The sequence below is a fragment of the Odocoileus virginianus genome, chromosome 13 (genome assembly GCF_023699985.2).
Source record: "Odocoileus virginianus isolate 20LAN1187 ecotype Illinois chromosome 13, Ovbor_1.2, whole genome shotgun sequence".
NCBI classification, from domain to species: Eukaryota; Metazoa; Chordata; class Mammalia; order Artiodactyla; family Cervidae; genus Odocoileus; species Odocoileus virginianus.
In genome coordinates this window covers 12236004-12251964 of record NC_069686.1, presented here as the reverse complement: position 1 = coordinate 12251964, position 15961 = coordinate 12236004, and the positions used below count along the sequence as shown (strand labels likewise).

Sequence of the window (15961 nt, the reverse complement as noted above, 5' to 3'; positions counted from 1 at the left end):
GGTTGGAAGAGCACTTACTCAGTGGTGTTTTTGGTATGACGGGTTCCTCTGATTTCAAGGGTTTGCTTATTCCAAACTGGTTTTCTGCTGAAACACGGAAATGGTATTCCACATTTTCTTTGAGGCCTTTTACCACCAGAGATGTACCTCGGACTCTGGAGTCAATGGTGTACCAGGCAGATTTAGGCACTTCTCGTCTCTCCAGTATGTACCCCAAGATGTCGGCACCACCGTCATCGGCAGGGGGTCTCCAGCTGACCCTCACGGAGCGAGCTTGTATGTCGTCATATTCAAGTGGCCCTTCTGGAGTGTTGGGACTTCCTATCACCCTGACCTTGATGTAGACAGCCTTCTTGCCACATTTGTTTTCCAGAACCAGGTCATATGTGCCAGAGTCATCCCTGTCTGCTTCTTTGATCACAAGCTCAGTGTGAGTTTCAGAGGTTGCAATCATGGCACGCTTACTAACATCTTGGCCTTCCTTGGTCCATTTACATATTGGGAATGGTTTTCCTTTGATTGGTATGGTAAGTCTGATGACTCCACCTTGTCTTACTAAGATACCTTCCTGGTATCTTTCATCAAGTTCATAGTCAGGATATTCTGGGGAGAAAGGTAAGGTTATGATTAGCATTTTGGGACACAGGCGTAGGAAGTAAGTCTAAAGGCAAATATAGCAGAAGTGATCCCATCTCTTACCAAGCATCTCTGTGACTTTGACTGTTCCTGGTACCTCAGCAGGCTCCCCAGGTCCACCAGCATTACAGGCTAGGACACGGAATCTATATTCGGCACCCTGAGGTAGGTGTGTGAGAGTATACTCCCGAATTTTGGTTGGGGTGGTGTTGCATTTGGTCCATTCATGTTGATCGACTTTTTGCATTTCGATCAAGTAGCCTGTGACTTTAGATCCTCCTTCATCTTCTGGTACGCTCCAGGCCAGGGAGACTGATGTCCTTGTTGTGTCAGTAACTCTTGGGTTTTGTGGCTTTCCTGGAGGAGCTGGAAAATGATAACATACTTGTTAAAAGTTTCTGCAAAGTTGAAAATCAGATGCTAAAAACCTAGTGATTTCAGTGAGTTGTGGAGACATGGAATATAATATTAGGATGTTTTTCATTTTGTAAATATTTAATTCATTTTATCAGTTAGAACTACTTAACACTCTTGCTTTTTCCTTTGTCTTATATGTGCTTTGTTTATGATCACTAATATCTTACATTTAACGTCAGTTTCTAATCTGCTTTGAGAAATACTAACTTGCTTAAAAATTTAAACTCTGATATAGGGCGTATATCATGAGTTCCATTTTTAAAGAGGGAGAAGAATATAAAAAGCTATTTTCCCAACACTGCTAGGGGTTGGGAGTGGGGAGAGGACTGACGACAAAGGACACAAATGAACTTTTTGGGCTGATGGAAATATTCTATATTTTGATTGTGGTGGTGGTTATACAACCATACATTTCCCCAAACTCACAGAATTCTATATTTCAGGAAGGTGAATGTTACTATATTAAATTATATCTCAATAAACTTTTATACAGAAGGTATTTACCAATGGGATCCATGGCAACGGTGGGTTTGGAAGGACGGCTTGGTTTTCCAGTTCCTCTCACATTAATGGCTGTGACACGGTGTTCATATTCTAAGCCTTCAATAAGGCCAGTGGAACGGTATTGTGTCATTGTCACTGGTACTTTATTTACACGGACCCATCGATCTGCTCTCACTTCTTTGCGTTCCACGATGTATCCAGTCACTTGGGAGCCACCGTCATCTTCTGGTGGGTACCAAGTAAGTGTCATGCCCTCACGGGAGACATCAAATATCTGTAATGTTTCTGGAGGTCCAGGAATGTCTGCAGCAAGATGGAGGTAAACACAACATGGCACCATGAATAAATTAAAGACTCATACGTTGTGTAAGTGTGTCTCGTATATACCATTTTAAAAAGGTATGCAAGACTCTTATGACTATTTTTATAGTGTTTTCATTTTTGTACCTTTCTTGCTGTTCCTCATTTTCTTCAATTTCATTAACATTTATTAAACGTGTGTTCTGGATTTTTTTCACTGTAACAACCAGTCTTCCCTCCCTCCTCTCCTTCTACCCATCCTTTCCTAATTCCTTCCTCTATTTCTTTCATAAAAAAACAAAAACAAAAAAAGCCTTAACCATGTTGAAAACCCCTCCAAGAAAAGGGGGTATAGAAACCTTAGAAAGACCCTGGGATTAATTTTGGACCTCTTTTTACTTACATAAGGGCATATTAAAAACAAATTCCTTCTTGTTAACATTTAGAGGTGAGGAGAATGGCAGAAGGGCCCAGGACTTACTGATGCTGCTGCGACATTCTATGACTTCAGACTGCAAGTAGGAGCCAATCCCAAAGCGGTTTGTTGCAGCTACTCGGAACACATACTCGTTTCCTTCAATGAGTCTGGTAAACTTAAATGTTGATCTGGTCACAGACTCAGACACAGGCAGCCATCCAGGGCGGTGGGCATCACGTTGTTCTACCACATAGCCACTCAGTGGAGCACCACCATCCAATTCGGGTGGTTCCCAGGAAATGGTCACTGAAGTAGCATCAATTTCATCAACCTTGATAGGCCCAGATGGTGGACCAGGCTTGTCTACAAAAGAAAAGGAGATTCCAGATATTAATTTTCACTTCAAATCAAAATTGGGTGACTGAGCATCAAAAACTTGCTTGTGCCTTTTCCCATGTCCCTACCGAGAATGATGACTTTAATGGTCTCTGACGTAGTTCCGGTTACATTCTTCAGTTCAAGTACATAGTCTCCAGTATCTTTGATAGTGGTTTCCCGGATGGTTAATTTAGCTACCTTAGTATGAGTTTCAACTGTGACACGCTCTGATTCTCTTAGTTTAGAACCAGCAAAGAACCAGGAAGCAGCAGGAGGTGGGCGACCAGCAATTGGTATCACCAGCTCTACCGGTCTGCCAGCTGGGACATGGATGGTCTTTTGAGGCATTGTAGAAAGATCAATTGTTGGCAACACTATGAGAAAGAAAGTAGGCATTTATTCTTAAGTATAATTTCTAATGACAGTACGTCATTAATTCTGAATGTTTCCTTCATTTTGCTTTACTATTACTGTTACCTTGGTGTTTTGGTACATACCTCTGAGGTCTTGTACAGTGACGGCTGTGACGATCTCTCTTGGTTCTGACACACCTTTCTCGTTTTGTGCCCTTACTCTAAATAAGTACTGTTCACCTTCATTTAAGGAAATAACAGTGTGCTCTAGGACTGTGGGTTTTAAGGTGACAACCTTCATCCATCTCTCAGTGCCAGCTTTGCAGGCCTCGAGAACATAGCCAGTGAGACGGCTCCCACCATCATATAGTGGTTTCTCCCAGGCAAGGGTAACAGTGGATTTGGTGACATCGACCACTTCTAGCTTCGTAGGCACCAAAGGCACTTCTGAGACCAGAACTGCATCAGAGGTTTCACAAGGTTCTCCAATGCCATAAATATTTTCTGGCAACACCCTGAAATAGTACATGGTTCCTTCTATAAGTCCAGAAATCCTGTAGAGTGTCTTGCTGCATTTGGTAGTTACTGTTTTGAATGCTCTCATGGCAGCTTCACGCTTTTCAATAATATAATTGTTGACAGGTGCTCCACCATCAATTGTGGGAACTTCCCAAGTGATGGTCACAGAATCTCTTGATACTTCCTTAACTTTCACTGAAGGACAGGGACCAGGAGTATCTAAAAAAAAAACAAAACAGAGATACTAAAACCATACTTCTTATTTGACAGAGTAATTGATAGATTTGGGGGGGGAGGGGTTAGGAAAATATATTTAACATAGTTCCTTTCTAGAGAGGTGATCAATCAGAGGTCAAGGTGTATGTTTATAAAGAATCTACTCACAGCATAGTCACTAAGAATCTACTCATAGCATGGTATGAAGACCAACACTTACCATATACTTTAACAAGGACAGTTGCTGATTTCTTGCCAGATTGGTTTTCGGCTTCAATGGTGTATTTTCCAGCATCGTACCGGTTAACTTTGTCCACAATGAGCAAAGAGTAACTCTCAGTGGTGTCGATGATCGCCCGACTTGCAAGGTCAATGCCCTTTTTGCTCCATGTGATGACGGGTGGTGGTCTTCCAGATACAGACACCATCAGCCGTAGCGAGGCCCCAGCTCTGATGGTCACGGTCTTCTTTAAATCATCTGCAAGCTCCAGATCTGGTATTTCTGGAAAGTAAATGTCAAGGCTTAATTAATTTACGAACAAGTGTGATGAGAAAAATAATTCACCTAAAACCTTGAATTATAAATACCCAGTCTTTCCACAGGCTCAATTTCTGCAGTTGACTCGCTGTATTCGCTCATGCCCTTCACGTTCACAGCAGCAACTCTGAAGGAGTATTTCTGGCCCATTTTAAGGTCTGTCACAGTGAATTCGTTGTTTCTTATTGTGGCATTGGTATGCACTCGGTACCACTGATCAGTGTCCTTCTCTTGCATTTCAAGAACGTATCCTATGATGTCAGTGCCACCGTCATACATGGGCTTGGTCCAGGCTAAACTGATGCTATGTTTGGTGGTATCCACAACTCGTGGAGCAGAAGGTGGTCCAGGGGTATCTGTGGAAAGAAGGATATTATACAAATAAGGAAGCTTTGAGATTTGTATATTTTGATTTGTAAGATTTACTCAGGTATTGCTGTTCTTTGTCTACACTCGCTGAGATGCTCTTTGTAACTAAGGTCTTCTGATATTACAAGATGGCACTGTGTGTTCTGGAGTTACTATTTTTATTATTTTAAGAGTTAAAAACTTCTTTAGGAAGGCAGATGTTTCTCCCTGGCCACCTTGGCCAGATATACTGTGTCCTGCTAAGTTCATTGCTTACAATACCCATTCTCAGGAACTTTTTTTTTTCCCTCTCTTTGGCTGTGCCCAGTGGCTTATAGGAACTTAGTTTCCCAACCAGGGATTGAACCTGTGCCCCCTGCAGTGGAAGCACAGAATGTCAACCACTGGACCACTGGGGAAGTCCCAGGGGCCTTTCTTTAGTAGCTCAGCTTTCAACAAGGTCAATATTCTCATCACCTCTACATTTCTAGTAAGTACAGGAATAAATTTCTTCTTCTCCTGAGTCAATCCCAGTAATTTATTCCTTTTAGTTCTCAGGCTTAAACTTTGTACAAGGATTTGCCACTTATTTTTGAGGCTCTTGTGACAATTATTTTGTTAGGTACTTATTAAGATAGTAGAAACTTTCTGTTCTGCTAAGCCTCTTAAAGGAGACATTGTCCTTTTTTTCTCTTCAGTAGTTAATATCATTACAACAAAATTTCCTCCATCTTTAGGAAGGTTTGCAAAAGGCATCCCTTTCATATTGGTAGTAGGAAAAAAAAATTTTTTTTTCACAGATTGGAAAATACTGCAACAATTTCCAGCAATGTAACTGCTAACTTATTAACAGAAATACTTGTTGAAATATTTTCTGTCTTAGGCTATAAAGTCCTTCTAATAAGCATATGCCTTTCTAGGCCAGTCATAAATTCTACGAGTTCTTGGAAACTGCATATTGGACAATTCTTTGTAATATGATTTTGATGGGCATTAGGAGTATGAATGAGTCTTGGAACTCACATGATGGTTCTCTGCAGGAGATAAAGTTGGAAGCTTCACTGGGTTCGCTGTTACCAGCAGCATTTACTGCAGTCACCCGGAACTGGTAATCACAACCTTCCATCAGGCCAGTCACTTTCAGCCTGGTATCGTACACCACGTGGTCTTTGTTCACACGTGTCCAGCGCAGGCTCTTCTTCTCACGTTTATCTACCAAGTAGTTGCTGATTTCGTTGCCACCGTCAGATTCAGGTTTCGCCCACTGAATGATAATATGCTCTTTGCCAGCCCCAACTTCTTCAGGTATGCCGGGTTGTGATGGAATAGCTGTTTATATTTTTATGAGAATAAAAAGTTGATCAGAATTGCACAAAGTCACCATTTCTATGACTGACTGCCCCCTGCCCACCCCATCCCCTGATCTCATTACACTTCTACTGGCGAGCTGTTTAAGTGTTAATACTCACTGAAGGAGTTTCTGGCAACAATGGGCCCTGATTCAACAGGCACCCCAGGGCCGTATTTGTTTACTGCCCGCACTCGGAATATGTATTCGTTGTTCTTGATGAGTCTGGTAACCACACAGGACAGGGTGGGGCATTCGCCTTCCACAATCACCCAGTTGAGCCTGCTTGTCTCGCGTCTTTCCACGATGTAGTGAGTGATTTCTGCTCCTCCATCTTCCTGAGGAAGGCTCCAGGCTAAAGTGCACTTCTCCTCGGTTACTCTGCTGACGGTGAGCTTTCCACATGGACCCGGGGAATCTAAAACAGATATAGGAATGAGCAATGAGGAAAGTCCTTCTTTCTGCACACATTTGAGAAAGCTATGGAAATCAAAAATCATTTGATCCTCTTACCGAGAACTTTGACCAGGACAGACACAGCCTTTGTCCCACTGGCATTCTTCACTGTTAAAGTGTATTTTCCACTGTCACTTCTGTCACAGAACTTGATCACGGCAGTTGCTCGTTTACCAGTGTACTGCAGAGAGATTTTTTCACACATATCTAGTTCTTTGTCCCCTTTGGTCCAGATAATCTTGGGTTCAGGTTTGCCACCAACTGCAGCATCAAGAACAAGATCCGAGCCTGCTCTGATGGTGACCAGATCACCCTGTAACCTGGCATCCAGTTCGGCTTTGGGTGGAGCTGTCGTAGACAAGATGTGAATGAATATATGATAGTCTGTCGTCACAGAAATAGTGATAATTTAAAAGGAGAACATGGATTATTATTTTTTTTTTTTACCGTATTCATCTCGGCAGGTGACAGGGCCTGTGGATTCTGATCCTTTGCTAATTACGCCTGCTGCATTCTTGGCCAACACACGGAATTCGTAAGTGTCTCCTTCACTGAGAGCAGTAACGGTGAAGAAATTGTCAGATACGATGGTGTAGTTGCACTTGAGCCAGCGACCGTCTCCAACTTCACTGACTGGCTTACGCTCTATGATGTAGCCCACGACCTTGCTGCCGCCATCATACACCGGGGCAGACCAGATCAGTGACACTGTCGATCGGGTGACATCTGTTACCTCTGGTCTTCCTGGTGCATCTGGAAGGGAGGCAAAAGTGAGGTTAAATACAACTCTGAATTCTGCGAGTACTAATGATGATGATAAACAAATGCACCCTTAAATTTTGATACCTACCCACTGGGTTTTGAGCCATCACAGGTCTTGAAGCTTCGCTGGCTTTGCTAACGCCTGCGGCATTGAGTGCATATGTTCTGAACTGATATTCCAGTCCTTCTACCAAACCGGTCACTTTGTAGTTGCACTCTAAGCATGGCACTTTGTTTTCTTTCACCCAAAGAATGGTGTTACGTTCTTTCTTCTCAACCCAGTAGCCGATGACTTTACTGCCTCCGTCATGGTAGGGCTCTTCCCAGCGAATAGACATGGCATTTGCAGACACATAGTAGACCTCAGGTCTTGTAGGTGCACTTGGTGGGACTAAATATAAACAAAGGTATCAAAATATAAATATAGAATATAAATAACATTGAGGGAAATATTTAATAATAGAGACTTGGCAGTATGATCTTAATTTTCTTACCAAATGGATGCTCAGCCACGATTGGTGCTGATTCTACAGGCTTGCTGACACCGAATCTGTTCTCTGAACTGACACGGAAAGAATATTCCATGTATTTTGTGAGATGAGTGACTTTAATCTGAGTGCGCTTGACACTGGAATTGACAAGTTGCCAAGCTGTTGTACCCGATTCCCGCTTTTCAACAATGTAATTGGTAATATCGGTGCCTCCATTGTCTTGAGGTTCAGACCATGACAGGACACATGATTCAGCTGAGATAGATGAGACTTCAATGGGGCCGGTTACTGGACCTGGCCTTCCGATGACCACAACTGTGATGGTAAACGTTTTAACACCAGCTGTGTTTTCCAGGGTCAGGAAGTACCTTCCAGAGTCACCTCTCATGCTGTCCTTTACAGACAAAGTGGTTCTGTCTTTTGTTGTCGTGATGCTCACTCGATCTGTCTCCTTAAGTCTCATTTCTTCTAGTTTCCATGTTACCTTGGGGGCAGGACGACCACTGATTGGCACGTCAATGGTAAATGTGCTTCCTGCTTTGCAAGTTATGAGCTGATTGGTAATTCCAGTGAGGTCAGCAGTGGGCTCAATTTGAGGCTCCTTGATGATGACAGAAGAGAAGGCTTCCCTGGGTTCACTGTAGCCAGCATCATTCTTGGCCTTCACGCGGAATTCATATTCAGTGTTCTCAACAAGGCGCTCCACTGTGAAAGTCATCTGTTTGGTGTGACCAGCTTCAACCCAGAAGTCAGATCCCTTTTGTCTCATTTCGAGCAGGTAGCCAGTGATTCGGCTGCCTCCATCATGGTCAGGTTTAAGCCAAGCTAAGACTACAGAGGACTTGCTTGTGTCAACGATATCAAGTCTCCTAGGTGGAGCAGGTTGTTCTGTGGCTACCATTGGTTCTGGCATTTCATAGGGTTCACCAACACCATATTCATTTTCTGCAGAAACACGGAAATAGTATGGAACGCCTTCTAGCAGGTCACTGACCCTGAGGATCTGACGAATGCATTTTTCACTGACCACCTGCCAGCTACGGCGACTGGCTTCTCGTTTCTCTACCACGTAGTGATGAATTCGGGCACCTCCATCAAGGAGAGGGGCATCCCACATCAATGTAGCTGAGCCCCGGGTCACATCCTTGAAGGTGATAGGGCCAGGTGGGCCTGGAGAGTCTAGCACCTTTACGGTGAATGTGATTGACTTACTACCACTGTTGTTTTCTACAGTAAGGGTATATTTTCCTGCGTCAGTTCTGTTGCACTTTTCCACGGTGAGGGTGCTGAAGGAATCTGTCGTATGGATGTCAGCCCGAATGCTAAGGTTAGAGTCAGGTTTGCTCCAAACAGCTGTCGGAGTTGGTCTACCCTGATAGGCAATGAAGAGGCGGATGCTGGCCCCAGCTCTCACAACATGAGTCTGCTTGAAGTTGGCATCGATGTCTAGCTCAGGAGCTGATAATCGGTCAACTGCTTTAATGGTGCCAGTCACTTCACAGCTGTCTCCTTTTCCAGCAGCATTGACAGCACTAACCCGGAATTTGTATTCTTCACCTGCCTGCAGATCGGTGACTGTATATCTCGTTTTCACACATGCTTCTGCATTCACCTTGTGCCAGTCTCCCAAGTCAGCTTTGCACATTTCAATAATATACCCAATTATCTCCAATCCCCCGTCGAACACTGGCTTAGACCATTCTAAGCTCACAGTTGTCTTTGATGTGTCTGTCACTTTGACCACGGCAGGTGCTCCTGGTGGGTTGACGGGCTCTCTGCATTTGATTAGTCGTGAGACACCGCTTGCAGGTCCTACCCCTGCAGCATTTTCAGCCATGACGTGGAATTCATACTCGTTGCCCTCTGTCAGACCTGTGACTTTGAATCTTGTCTCACAGATGGGTCGTTTGCTGATCACTTTCACCCATCGTGTGCTTTTCTTTTCTCTCCTTTCAAGGATGTACTGTTGAATTTCACTGCCACCATCTGATTCTGGCCTGGCCCATGTTAGAGTAATGCTATTGCCTGTTACATTACTAGGTTCTGGAGTGCCGGGGGCATCAGGAATAGCTGCGAAGTAAAAACAAAGAAAGAAACCAATTAGACGTGTTTGCTTGGAAATTGACCTTCTGAGATAGTGCCACTCAGTAAAAATGGTCACTTACTGTACTGTATTTGAGCAACCACTGGGTCAGAATCCAGTGGCCTGCTAACACCAAACTTGTTAACTGCAGAAATACGGAATTGGTATTCATTGCCAGTTATTAGTTTAGTGGCTGTATAGCTGAGGGCTTCACAATTGTCTTCAATTAGTGCCCAAGCAAGTCTGCTGGTTTCCCGTTTTTCAATCAGGTAGTGAGATACGGGGGCACAGCCATCATTGTGTGGTGCATCCCACCACAGGGTCATCTTCTCGCCAGTTATATTGGTGAATCTTATTGGCCCAACTGGTTTTCCTGGTGTATCTATAAGAAAAAGATTCTAGAGTTAGTTTCTTTTTCCTTGTCCATTAAAATGCAATTAGGCCTGTCTTTAATCCAAGCTCTGTACATTGTAAGATTAAGAAGTATTTAGAAGTTTACCTTGTACTCTCACTTTAATCTCTGCTTTTGTGGAGCCAGATGCATTTCTGGCTTCCACTGTGTATACACCACGATGGTCCCGAGTAGCATCTCTAACAAAGAGGCTGGTGGATCCAAGGACATCGGTTATTTCCATGTTCATCTTCTTCTCAATTTCTACTCCATCTTTGAACCAGGTTACTCGAGGTACTGGTCGTCCTTGTACCAAAGCTTTAATTCTAAGGCTCTCTCCAGACTTAATAGTGATACCATCAAAGTACTCAGGGCCAAACTCTACAGTTGGTGCAACTGTAAAAGAAATAGAATTCATATACATTAATTTGCTTTAATAAAGACATAAACAAACATGTTTTTCATTAGCACCATATCATAAAGCCCGGAAGGGTAATCCTTACACCAAAGGCTATTTTGAAAGTATGATTGATGGTTGAGAATTTAGACTCTAAGGTTAAACATTTGCATATTATTATCTCCTTTGTTATGTTTGTCACATTATTACTCTTGAATTTCCACTTGTAAAAAGAGGAATGAAATATTTGTAGGTCATCTACTTCCTAATACTGCTGCATATTCAAACGAGTTCCTATTTCGGGCCATCAGTTGCACTCAGGCAAGATGATAATTGTGCTGTTGAATTTGTGTTGTATTTTTGTGATTTCAATAGAAATGGACTGTTATTCTTGAGAATTTTATTCTTTATTAATAATGACTGAAATTACAAAGGTAAAAACTATCCCCATTTGCATGCTATTTATGTGGAAATGAAATAATAGACGCAGTAAAAAGTCGATGCTCATGACATCTTTTTCTTCTCTTCATCTGAGAGGTAGAAAATCTAATTCATCTACCTAAACAACCTTTGGTAATCTGTATGAAACATTGGTTTTATTCTCATTTTACACACCAGGTGCCAAAAATATATATATTTAAAAACTTAAATGTTCTTAGTTACACTGGAAATCAGTCGTAAATGCTTACCATTTTCATCTCTGGTCATGATAACACCAGAAGACTGTGATGGTGGGCTTATGGTTCCAACAGCATTTCTTGCGATTATTCTGAACTCATAGCGATCCCCAGGACTGAGTCCTGTTACTGTGTACTGACATTCACTGACATCAGTAAAGTTGCATCTGGTCCAGCGATCGCTCCCTTGCCGTTTCTCGATGCTGTAGGCCACTATCTTACTGCCTCCATCACGCAGTGGTGGGTTCCATTTCAGTGTGATGGTTTCCCGGGTGACGTCAATGTAGTCAGGAGTGCCAGGTGGGTCTAAAAATTATATGAAAGTTAAAGGTGTCATTACTTCTCTAATCAACTCTTAATCCTCAATGGGAGGGGAAAAAAATGAATAAATCTCCCAAACTCATTTTAGCCATTACTTGAAATTTTTTGGTATCAGAAACTTAAAATTTTTTAAAATTACTTTATTAGACTGATTTAAAATCATCCCCCTTGCTTTACCTGACCAGCTCTAGTGTCAAGAAAATATGTGAGAAGGTGATATGTGGAAGAAAATTGGTGTTAGTAACACATTAGTTGCTGAATTAAATATACTGGAATAATCTTCAGTCACTTACCTACTGGGGAAACAGCTAAGGTAAATTTGCTTGGGTCGCTAGGTAAGCTTAGGCCAGCAGAATTTTCAGCAAATACACGGAACTGGTAATCCAGACCTTCCATTAATCCAGTAGCTCTATATTCTCTTCCAGATATTGGTGACATATTGATTCTTTGCCAGAGGATGCTGTTTCTTTCTTTCTTTTCAACATGGTATCCAGTAACTTCTGAACCACCATCATAAACTGGAGCATCCCAAGTGAGTGACATGCCATCAGAAGTCACATTGTATGTAACTGGCTTTCCTGGGGGGCCAGGAATCCTGAACTGGTGTTTGGCCACAATGATGTTTGAGACAAGTGGTTGGCTGACTCCATATTTGTTTTCTGCCCTAACTCTAAACTGATATTCAGCATCTTTGACTAGATTAGGAACTTTGAAAGTTGTCCGGGAAACGCTGGAACACACCATCTTCCAATTAGCTTGTGAAGCTTCTCGCTTCTCAATGCTGTAGCAGGTAATTTCACCTCCTCCATCATCATCAGGCACATCCCAGGACATGATGACACTATCAGCCTTGATTTCATCAAATCGAATGGGCCCTTTGGGCTTAGACGGCGGGCCAAGTGTGATGACTGTAATGGGATATGCATTTCTACAGACTGCATTATCGAGAATAATGGTGTATTTCCCTCCATACTCCTTCTTCGCATTCTTTATACTCAGAGTAAGTTTGTTTTCAGTTTTACCCAAACGAACATGTTCACTTTCTTTCAATGGCAAGCCATCTTTCAACCAACTGATAGATGGCTTGGGTTTTCCTTTATAAGGTAATTCGAGGTGCACATTATGTCCGATTCTCACAGCGACTTGTGCCCCAGGGATTTCTGACAGGTCAACTTCAGGTGGAATTACAAGTTCTTTCACTGTAATTGGCCCAATAGTGACACCATCACTCAGTCCTTTCTCATTTCTGGCAGACACTCTGAATTCCAGTTCTGACAGTTCCTTGAGTTGGCCAACCTCAATTTCACATGTCTTACTTATGCCAGCATGTGACCATGTTTGTTCACCTTTACCTTTCCTTTCCACAATATAATCTGTGATGACACTACCACCATCAAAGTCGGGCTTGGTCCAGCTCAGCGTAACAGATGTCTTTGTTGAGTCTTTCATTGAGAGATCGCGTATAGGTGCTGGTACTTCGGCAGCCTTCACAGGCTCTGTGGTTTCACAGGGTTCCCCAATTCCAATTTCATTTACTGCAAAAACTCTGAAGAAGAATGGAGTTTTCTCTGACAAATCTGTTACTTTAAAGGATGTACTAGAACATTTGTGTGACACTGAAGACCATGTTCTCTTGGTGGCATCTTTCTTCTCAATGATGTAATTAATTATAGGAGATCCTCCGTCAATGAGAGGAGGTTCCCAGAACAAAGTGACTGTACCTTGAGAAACATGTTTAATATGTAGTTTCTGGCAGGCGGCTGGTGTATCAAGCACTTTAACACTCACAGTTGAAGACTTTGCTTGACCAACGCCATTTTCTATTGTGAGAATATATTTGCCTGTATCATGGCGAGTGACTTGAGGAATAATGAGTAATGAAGATGAGTCAGTGTTTTGAATGCTGTATCGGGCATCACTGCCAAGATTCTTCTCATCCTTTCTCCATGTGACAGTAGGTGGAGGTCTGCCTTTGAAGGGAACCAACACGTGTACATCTTCACCAGCTTTAGCTATAATGGAGGTCCTGAAAGCCACATCTAGGTCGATCGCTGGTTCCTCTGTAGACATAAAATGGACATATACAGTGAATTTTAAAGCAAGGAAATGAGTGATTTCCTGGAGGTACTCTATTAAAATAAAAACATATAATCATATCAGTAGGTACGTACCCAGTATATCTTTAGCTTGTACGGGTTCAGTCATTGCTATAGGTTCACCTTGCCCAGCACAGTTTACAGCAGACACCTGGAAGTAGTAATTGACTCCGGGACTCAGGTTCGATACCACATATTCTGTAGTTCTGACTTCTCCTTTGGTAGAGACAACAGTCCATTCCTCTTCCTCTCCTTGTCTCATGGCAACAACATATCCAGTAACAGCACTGCCCCCATCATAGACAGGTTTACTCCATCCAAGAGTGATGGATGATTTAGTTGAATCTGCAATTCTTATCTTAGCCGGTGGGCCTGGTGGATCTGGAACAGACATTCACAATACCACAATCATGCAATCGTGTTCAACTAGACAACATGAAAGAAGACACAGGTGAAGAGGCCGCACTTACCAATAGGATCAGCAGCTTTGTAGAAGTCAGATGGTTCAGAAAATGGACCCTGTCCAGCAGCATTTACAGCACAGACTCGGTATTGATAGTCACTGTGTTCCGTGAGTCCTGTCACTTTCTGTCTGGTGTCACGGATTGTCTCCTTTAGGACTTTAAACCATCCAAGACTCTTCTTGTCTCGTTTCTCAAGGATATAGCCGCTTATGTCACTACCACCATCTGCAACTGGCCTGCTCCAGACAACAGTCATCGAATTCTTGTTAATCTTTGTCACCTCTGGCACGCTTGGAGGCCCAGGTGTGACTGTTTAAAAAGGAAGAGGAAAATGAGTTAAAAGAATCAACATTACTGATAGATTCTAGCTTTTAATCTTCAAGTCCTACTTAAGAATATTCGTCTCATTTATTATATTTTCCACCTGGTGAAAGGATCATTATGAGAAGTGATATGATGAGCAAGAAAATAAGTCAATCAAGCTCTGAAAACTATTAATAGCTCACAGAATAGTATTTGTTTACTTATTAATTTATTTTATGGTCACGCCAGACAGCTTGTGGGATCTTAGTTCCCCTGACCAGGGACTGAACCCAATCTCTGCTAGTGAAAGCATCAAGTCCTAACTACTGGACTGCCAGGGACATCCCAGTTTATTTTTAAATTTTAATGTGTTTTACTCATTTCAATGAGTAATGATAGAAATTTGAGAGATGAGATGCTATCTGAGCATACAGACATTTGTAAATGGATTAGTAATGGCTGCATGACGTAGAAGAGTCTTGAGGATAATCTAAGACAACATTTACCAAACTTGCTATTGGAGATACTATTTAATGCCTTGAATCAAAACAGGGTCTCATTTATTTCAAAGCAATTACAACTAATACTCAAGGAATAAACTGATCACCTGGTAGGATTTGATACAATGAAAATAAGTAAATAAATTTTCATGTATTTGATTTTAGTTTTCCAATGAAATCATATCTCACCAAATGCATTCCTTGCTATCACTGGGTGAGATTCCAGCGCATCACCAATTCCATATTTGTTCACAGCGCGAACCCGGAAGACGTATTCATTTCCTTTGATAATTTTGGTGGTCTTAATGATGCACTCTTCCAAATTTTCAGACACCATAGACCACACGACTCGGCTTGTCTCACGCTTTTCCACGATGTAGTGAGTGATTTTTGCACCACCATCATCTGCCGGAGGCTGCCAGAGAAGAGTTATCTTTTCGGCAGTGACAGTCTTAAATTCAATTGGTCCACCTGGAGGTCCTGGTTTGTCTGTCAATGAAAGAACAAAACGGTATATTAATAAATTTAGAAAGGTTTCTAATTTAAAATCATTAAATTTTAGGCAAACGAAATATGATGTTGGCATGCATTCAGCACCTACCAAGGATCTGCAGTCTAATTGTGGCTGAGGCTGAGCCCATGGCATTCCTTAGTTTTAATTCATAGGTTCCACTATTAAGGCGAGTTGCATCTTTGATGAGTATAGATGCAAGGTCAGTGGTATTTTCGACACACACCAGTGCATTGGTTTGTAACTCTTTGTCATCTTTAAACCACTCAATTGTAGGCTCAGGTTTGCCAGAAATGCCAGCTCTGAGCTTCACAGATGTCCCTGCTCTGTATTTGACAACTTCTGTATATTCTAGAGGCAAGTCAATTACAGGTCCACCTGTAAGAAAAACAGATCATAAATATTTAAAAGATCACAAGGATGAGGAAAATAATTGCAGCAACTTCAAAGTAAGCTCATTGGCCTTTATTAAATAATAAATGTACACATGGTAGTTCTAATCCCATTTATATTTTATATTTAATTTTATAGGCT

General features: G+C 42.0%; 1 protein-coding gene and 1 long non-coding RNA gene across 20 annotated transcripts in view; one reads left to right on the top strand and one right to left on the bottom strand.

The window, feature by feature from the left end:
• The window catches only part of TTN (titin), a 274540-nt gene that overhangs the window by 13455 nt on the left and 245124 nt on the right, over positions 1–15961 (bottom strand). For all 19 annotated transcript variants that reach the window (XM_070475948.1, XM_070475949.1, XM_070475950.1 and 16 more), the window contains 22 exons: positions 15518–15805; positions 15106–15405; positions 14120–14422; positions 13725–14030; positions 11847–13613; positions 11245–11538; positions 10267–10554; positions 9850–10149; positions 7688–9754; positions 7282–7584; positions 6879–7184; positions 6489–6779; positions 6097–6393; positions 5651–5956; positions 4330–4635; positions 3962–4243; positions 3151–3744; positions 2740–3027; positions 2339–2638; positions 1558–1860; positions 700–1002; positions 19–603 (listed from right to left, as the gene is read on the bottom strand). In XM_070475948.1, the coding sequence (XP_070332049.1) occupies positions 19–603; positions 700–1002; positions 1558–1860; positions 2339–2638; positions 2740–3027; positions 3151–3744; positions 3962–4243; positions 4330–4635; positions 5651–5956; positions 6097–6393; positions 6489–6779; positions 6879–7184; positions 7282–7584; positions 7688–9754; positions 9850–10149; positions 10267–10554; positions 11245–11538; positions 11847–13613; positions 13725–14030; positions 14120–14422; positions 15106–15405; positions 15518–15805 (10377 nt within the window). The remainder of the gene's footprint in view (positions 1–18; positions 604–699; positions 1003–1557; positions 1861–2338; positions 2639–2739; positions 3028–3150; positions 3745–3961; positions 4244–4329; positions 4636–5650; positions 5957–6096; positions 6394–6488; positions 6780–6878; positions 7185–7281; positions 7585–7687; positions 9755–9849; positions 10150–10266; positions 10555–11244; positions 11539–11846; positions 13614–13724; positions 14031–14119; positions 14423–15105; positions 15406–15517; positions 15806–15961) is intronic.
• The window catches only part of LOC139038032 (uncharacterized), an 89685-nt gene that overhangs the window by 42904 nt on the left and 30820 nt on the right, over positions 1–15961 (top strand). The gene's annotated exons all lie outside the window — the stretch shown is intronic.